The sequence below is a fragment of the Clinocottus analis genome, unplaced genomic scaffold (assembly GCF_023055335.1).
Source record: "Clinocottus analis isolate CAN_PGR_092001 unplaced genomic scaffold, fCliAna1.0.p SCAF_24, whole genome shotgun sequence".
Lineage (NCBI taxonomy): Eukaryota > Metazoa > Chordata > Actinopteri > Perciformes > Cottidae > Clinocottus > Clinocottus analis.
The window spans coordinates 184899-192500 of NW_027175976.1; the positions used below are offsets into that span (position 1 = coordinate 184899).

General features: G+C 49.1%; 1 protein-coding gene across 2 annotated transcripts in view; it reads right to left on the minus strand.

Annotated features, from left to right (window-relative positions):
• Nucleotides 1-3207: 3207 nt before the first annotated feature.
• The window catches only part of LOC137793838 (NGFI-A-binding protein 1-like), a 16365-nt gene continuing 11970 nt past the window's right edge, over nucleotides 3208-7602 (minus strand). For both annotated transcript variants that reach the window (XM_068590188.1, XM_068590187.1), the window contains exons 3-9: nucleotides 6817-7602; nucleotides 6591-6724; nucleotides 6426-6477; nucleotides 5988-6107; nucleotides 4749-4905; nucleotides 3473-3643; nucleotides 3208-3366 (exon numbers count right to left, since the gene is read on the minus strand). The exon at nucleotides 6817-7602 is cut by the window's right edge and continues 1 nt beyond it. In XM_068590188.1, coding sequence (XP_068446289.1) covers nucleotides 3290-3366; nucleotides 3473-3643; nucleotides 4749-4905; nucleotides 5988-6107; nucleotides 6426-6477; nucleotides 6591-6724; nucleotides 6817-7602 — 1497 coding nt within the window. In that variant the 3' untranslated portion in view covers nucleotides 3208-3289. The remainder of the gene's footprint in view (nucleotides 3367-3472; nucleotides 3644-4748; nucleotides 4906-5987; nucleotides 6108-6425; nucleotides 6478-6590; nucleotides 6725-6816) is intronic.

A 7602-nucleotide genomic window follows, 5' to 3' on the forward strand; every position in this document is an offset into this window, starting at 1 on the left:
GGTTTTTAACACATCAGGCCGTCAAATCTCTTTAATGTAGACCAATAAATCATAAATCAGAAGTTATCCTTCCTCATGAGTCAGACGGCGTGTTTGTTTTGACCGCTTTTGCGGCCCAGGTGGGTGGAGTTTGACGCCACGTCTAAAATAATGACCTATAACAGATATTACTCACTGGAAAGTATTTTATACACAGCTTCACGTCTCTGCGACTCCCAGCTGCTATCTGACTTTATCTTGGTAAACTCCACCCACCTGGAGCTCCAGGAAGGATAAAACAAACACACTCAAGCTGAGTAATAAAGCCTCCCTTGGAACATGAAGCCTTCATGAAGTTAAACCGACAGAAACTCATTTAAATGTAACCGGGTCAAGAATGAAGGGGGATTCCAATTGAATAGTCTTGACGGTTATTTTACAGGAATCCCCAATTCATATATGTAAAAAAAAATCCCTTTTTGTACAGCCTGTTGGTGCTTTATGTGCAAATAAATCTGTTTCTTTACTTTGGACATGTTGTTGAATGTGTAACATGTGCAATGCTCTTCATAACACGTGATGCATGTTGTGTTGTTGAGGCAGATCCTCTGTATGCTGGTGTCGTGATATCGATGTGTGACAGTGACCTCCACATCCTCCTTCACCTGAACAACGATGTCAGCAGCCCTTTCTGCCCCGTGACTTGTTTTCTTAATTTCTCAAAAGTCTTAAGATAGATTTAGTTAAAACTAACAGCACATCTCAAAAGTTAAAACCATGAGCAGCTGCAGCAAGCAGAGAGCAAAGGAAACAAAGGAAGGAAGGAAGGCAGGAAGGAAGCAAGGGAAGAGGAGGCGAGCAAGGCGATGCCTAACGAAGCTGCAGGGAGGAGAGGCGATAATTCACCAACTCCCACACCGTCTCAGCTTCCTGCAGCTGAACAGGGTGATGGGTGCGCTTGGCACATCCCTCCCACGCTGCTGAGCGGCTGGCTTCCGCCCACCGCCGTGGAGCCGCCCACCTGCCAGCCGTTGCCCCGGCAACACATCATCATCATCATCAGTGACATGCACTGGAGGAGGAGAGGGAGCAGAGGGAGGAGGGAGGGGGGGGGGGGGGGGCGTTTGAACGCCGAGCAGGACAACCAACACGGGTGAACCGAGCATTTCTCCAGAGAAAATATGTGTGTGTGTGTGTGTGTGTGTGTGTGTGTGTGTGTGTGTGTGTGTGTGTGTGTGTGTGTGTGTGGTTGCAGGGAGTGGAGAGGATGATGGGAAGTCTGTGAAAAGGACCTGCGTCAGAGTGACTCATCAGCCGGTTTCACAATGTGTTGATGTGACGCGGATGCAAATGTGTCCAAAAAGAGATTCATCTGTGAAGAAGAAGAAGAAGAAGAAGAAGAAGAAGAAGAAGAAGAAGAAGAAGAAGAAGAAGAAGAAAGACAAGAAAAAGAAAGAAGTCAGAGAAGCTCCTTTAGAGGAAACTGAACCACTTTCTCCTCCAATAAGGGGCGGGGCTTCCTCCTCCAATAAGGGGCGGGGCTTCAAAGGCCCTTCAGAGTTCCACAGTGATCACAGAACGCACCGCACAATAGAGTTAAAAAAAATAAAGTTTAATGTTCATGTGCTGTATAACAAATAAAATATATTAGTGTTTAAAAAACAGGTGCATAACGAGGTGAAGCTAACCTATCACTTTACCAGAACAAAGAGGAGAACGGAGATCAGACCACCGGGTCCAGAGCCACGAGGCTCCGGCTCCCAGAATGCATCAGCTGGTTTTTAGCTTCAGCAAACTAGACCACCACAAACCAGAACAACAAAACAACTCATGGAGAGCACAATGCGTTTAAATACAGAGACAAGAGGTCAGACGTACAGTTACAATGATCCATATATATATGCAAATAGACTTATTACTTACATAAATATTGCATTGGTCTGAGACTAAACTATCTGAGGGCGGGGAGTGAGACCACACGGACGTATTTACACAGAAACACAGTGAACACTCATCATGTTCTACCTCTAAACAGCAATATGCACTACGGCCATCACGCGGGTAGACACTGTTAGGAGCTAAGCTAATCAACGTTAGCATCATGTAGAGCAGGTTCTACACTCGCTTGTATTGTTCCTCATGACACTAAAGAGTTCTACACACAGAAACACATCGACACCACACGTCTACAGCGAAGGTACAGACGAAGTAACCCTGCTGAGAGGTCGGGCTAGCTAGCTAGCTATCGCACTTATATTTACAGACGCTAACACACAGGAGTTTAGCTTTTTCTTTATTTGATCTTTTTGGGGAGGGCTGTTCTTGAGAAAACACACATCTGCACTTTGTTATTTGTTGGATCACTTCTACAGAACAGAAAACAAACACCTATTCCTGAAATTCTCTTTTTGCAACCGCGTGGTTTAGCTTTAACGGCGGCGTTTATCTAGCTCACAAAGTGGAATGAACCCAGACTCCACCGTTACATCGCCACATTAATATTCATTATGAACTATTCAGCTGACGGCCGTATTGATCTGGTGACTTTTCCTTTAAGAGCTGAGATTCGAACAAGACTTAAAGTGCAGCGTCTGCATCGAGTTGAAGCTAAGTTACTTTTTTTTACCGCGGTCACCTTCTTTGTTAGCATGCTAGCAGCTGTGGATTTGGAGCGCCGATGCCTTTAGTTTTCAGGTGTTTGGTCATAAACTAAAGTATTAAACAGATGAATTTTGACTTCATTGAGGGTTCATCCTCTGAGGGGCTGAAACTAAATTCACTGAAATCCATTTAATATTTAACCAGATATTTCAGTCTGCACCAACAGGCTGTTTAGGGCTTTTGCTGAAGACGTGCAGCCCAGCCTGCAACCTGGAGGACATGTATAAAAACACAAGTACACAAACAGTACCTCTAGCGTGTACTGTACCTCTAACAGGAAACCCACAGACAAAGACCCGCAGAGCGCCGAGGCTTCTCGCGCTCTCCAGGTGCTTTGGCAAATACCTTCAAAACAGAAAGACAAAATCAAAGAAAAATAAATGCTATTCATGAGGCAACGTTGGTTGTTAAGGCTCAACTGTGTCTGTGCTTAGTATCTACTGACGTACGACTGCATACTGTCAAGAGGGAGCAGAGCGGTTGGGGCGAGGCGGAGGCACTGTGTGGAGTCTTCCTCCACTGTGTGGAGTCTTCCTCCACTGTGTGGAGTCTTCCTCCACTGTGTGGAGTCTTCCTCCACTGTGTGGAGTCTTCCTCCACTGTGTGGAGTCTTCCTCCACTGTGTGGAGTCTTCCTCCATCTTCCCCCACTATGTGGAGTCTTCCGGCTCTGATTTGATGGTCTTCTTCTCTGCATTGTTGGACGCTCGCTGCGACGTCCCGTTTTCTGGAGACAAAGAGAGAGGACGGCGTCGTCAGCGAAGAGGTTCATATGAAGCACATCTTATTTAAAGCTCGAGCTAACGGCTGCTTCTCCGGCTAACGGCACTAACCTGTTGCTGGTGTTTTGGTCTCGTCTGTGCTGCTGCTGCTGTTGTTGTTGTTGTTGTTGTTGTTGTTGTGGTTGTGGTGGCGCTTCAGCTCATTGGCTAGCTGTTTGCCCAATGGGAGGTCTCCCTCCTGCATGTTCTGGCTCACCACGCGCAGGTTGATCGGTCGCTCGTCTGCAGGAAGAAGCACACGAGACCGTGAGTGTGTATTTAATCATCTTAATCATTCATACAATGTTTGTACACTGAATTAAATGTCTCTCACCGCCTTAAACCAAACACATTCAGGTTGATGTCAGACATAAAAAGAGCATCAAATCCTCACATTTTAAAGCTTTAAGTGCTTGTTTGACCATTTCTTGTGACAATTAATTATTAATAAGAATCAGCTAAGTGCTGCAGTTGATCGAGGAAGGAGAGGCAGGAAATAAAAACTGGATATTCTCTGAGATCAAAGTGGTTCTTATACATTTATTTTTTTAAATATTGCCCCCAGACTGTATTATTATTATTATTAATAATAATAATAATAAACAAACAATGGCTCTGATATGCTCTCATAGATAATAATAATAATAATAATGTGCATAAGAAGTAAACACGGCTCGGTGGAGAGAATATGAAACAATAAAAGAATAAACTAAAGGAGGACGAGAAGCAGAAGAAAAGAAATGAGAAAACAGGAAGGATAGAGAGAGAGAGAGAGAGAGAGAGAGAGAGAGAGAGAGAGAGAGAGAGAGAGAGAGAGAGAGAGACGCCCCCCCTCCAGGCAACTGGCTGGAGGTAAACAGGCGTGGGCGTGATAATTACAGGTGCATTGTGGGATTTGTGGGAACAGCGATATAATGAGCTGTCGGTGTGGGCGAGGGAGGAAAAGAAGGAACATGAGATGAGGCCCGGAGGAGAAGAACGTCTGAATAATGAAGAACATCTTTTATTCATGTTCCCTCCTCTGAAGACGAGACGCTCAGAGCAGACTGGAGTTCTCCTGGAGGCCACTAGAGGCAGCACTGATGTTCTCCTGGAGGCCACTAGAGGCAGCACTGATGTTCTCCTGGAGGCCACCAGAGGCAGCACTGATGTTCTCCTGGAGGCCACTAGAGGCAGCACTGATGTTCTCCTGGAGGCCACTAGAGGCAGCACTGATGTTCTCCTGGAGGCCACCAGAGGCAGCACTGATGTTCTCCTGGAGGCCACCAGAGGCAGCACTGATGTTCTCCTGGAGGCCACCAGAGGCAGCACTGAGTGTTGTGTTGTATGTATCTTTGTGTGTCTGTACCTTGGGGCTCTCTGGCCTCGGCCCCGTTGCTCTGGGCGTCGTTGAGGTACTTCAGGGCGTTGGGGGGGATCCTCCAGTCCAGCGCCTGCAGTCGCTCCTGCACGGCGGCATCCTGCAGGATCTCCATCTGCCGAGCCAGCAGACGCTCCAGCTGCACCTGGAACATGAACCATTCATTACTCATCATTCATTACTCATCATTCATTCATTATTGTTCTGTCTCAAGGTCAAGCTGCCTTCTTCCATCTTTACAGTCTTCAGAGGTTCTGACCCTAAACCTTCTGTCTGAAGAAGAGCTCTGATCACTTTGATGCAGTTTGTTCTCCCACGCTTTTATTGTGAAACTCTTGACCCTGAAGCAGGAACCTGTTCCTGTTTCAGGGTCAAGAGTTTCATTATGAAAGCATCCTCTTTGAATTCCTCTGCTGCTCAGAGGATCTGGACACTTCAGTTCTCCACGTTCTGAACTAAAGAACATCTAGAAGATAAGACACGTCCTTCAAAATAAAAGCCCTTCCCAGCACAACGCAGAGCATCAAGAGCAACACCTCACAGGAACAAGAGCCTCTTGTTGTCAGTCTGCACGGTGTCAGCTCAGAGTATTATGGGATGTGCTGCCGTGTAGCTGCAGCCTCCCATGATGCACCACAGCTCCCGTGTTCCCTGTAATGACCACACAGCTGTCCTCCTACACGCGGCTCTAATGAGTGCACTGGAAACCAGTGACGAGCCAGACTGGGATCAAGCTGCAGCAGCTCTGAGCTCCATGTTTCCTTCAAGAGGAGGAATCACCCTCCATGAGCTTTATTCATGAGTAAATCATCACTTTAACCCAGAGTACTATGTTTACAGATGTTTCTGTTCATTCTGTTGCTCCTCGATGCGCTAAAACCATAAGAATAAATGTGGTTTTAGACATTTATTGACATGTGTCTACCATGTTATTCACATACTGCTGTTGTGAACGTAAGAGCTTTTGTAAAACAGTTTCCATCACAGAACAGTTCATCCACATAAAGTTATGTTTTCACAAGAGATGTGAACAATATCACAAATCAAGTGTCAGTTTTTCATCTTTAGAGTCATGTGATCACTTTACACTGTGTGTTATGACAGTGGTTCCTCATCATCCAGAGAGCCACTGTGCTGCAATGCTTCATGTAACTCATGGGATGTATCTCATGCAAGAGCCTTGAGAGGTGCATTTCATGATGTGACATGAGGTTCATCAGGACTCACCTGCAGGCTGCGGCCCACCGTCTCTTCTCCTTTGGACTTGGCGCAGGCCAGCTGCTCCCTCAGCATCTCCTGCCGCATGTGGATGGCCTGCAGCGCCTCCTGGATGTCAAAGAAGTTCTCCTGAGGAGTCCAGAGGAGGAAAGCGTTCATTCTTAGAACGACAGGAAGGACTTCTACAAGAGCTCCTCTGGTGCAGAACACAGACGAACATTTTATTTAGTGGAAATAAACCAACGTTGCTTATTACAAGCAAACTAAAGGTTTTATATGAAGTGATCAGAAATCTAGGTGAGGAGGAAGAGGAAGAAGACGAGGAGGAGGAATTATTTTAAAATCAATTTAATTTAATCTTAATGGAAGTTTTGAGGTGAGGAACGTCCTCCAGATGAACACACATGAACCTCATGATGACCTCATGATGACCTAGTATGACCTCACCTCTGTTTTGATCCGTTTGGGTGACGCCTCGTCTCGGTCTCCGCAGCGAGACCTGTAACACAAACACAAGAGCGTTTAGAGAGAGACCCTGAAGACATCCAGCTGGACCAGAACCAGAGGCCCGCTGGACTCACTCACTGGTCCGGTACGTGTACTTGTACTCACTTGCTGGTCCGGTACGTGTACTTGTACGTGACCTCTCTGGAGATCTGCCGGGCCAGTCCGAACAGCTCGTCCCGCCGGGTGAGCAGCGCCGTGTCCCTCATGCAGAGCTGGGCCGCCGCCTCGTTCACCGTGAGCTGCAACAGACAGAGTGTCACCCTGTCACCCTCTTACTCCTTCACCCTGTCACTTCCTCACCCCCTCTCTGCGGTCACGTGACCCGGCCCACCTCGTGCAGCGTCAGGTGCTTCCCGTCCCTCCTCTTGGAGTCGAAGCGCCCGTAGATGGCGCTGTACTTGCGTATCTCCTCCTCGCGGCGCGGCTCGTCGTCGCTCATGTCGAAGATGTGTCCGACCATCTTGGCGAGCTTCTTGTTGCTCCTCAGCTGCTCCTTCACCTCGGCGGGGTCCGCTTTCGGCAGGCCCGGCGTCATCCGGTCTACGCACTCCAGCACCGACTGCACGGCGGCACCGTCCAGCGCCTCCAGCGCGTCCCGGGGCGAGGACGGGGACCCCAGGTCCGACGGCGACAGGCTGTGCTCGCTGTCGTTGCTGTGGCCCGACCAGAACCGGGCCTCACTGCTGCCGCCCTGCAGGGGCGAGCCGGCCGCCGCTTTGTCCCGGGACGCGTCCGGCTTCCCCGGGTCGCCGCCGCCGGTTTTGGGCATCTTGGCGCCGGCGCTGTTGGCCCGTTCCTGCAGCGCGGGAGAACCCTCGGGCAGCTTGTAGACGGGGATGCTGCAGACGGGCAGCGACGTGAGGGGCTGGTTGAAGATGGCCGGGTTGGTGACCCAGTCGCGCAGCGCCTTCTGCAGGCGCCGCACGTGCAGCGGCTTGCTGGCCATGCCCACCAGCGCCATGATCTCCAGGAACTCCTCCTCGCCGGCCTCGCACAGCTGCTGCACGTCGTCGCCGCCCTGTTGGATGAAGGCCTCATAGTAGTAGAGCAGGTTGGCCCGCTGCAGGATGCGGTACAGCTGCAGCTCGCCCAGCGTCCTCGGCAACACCGCCGCCAT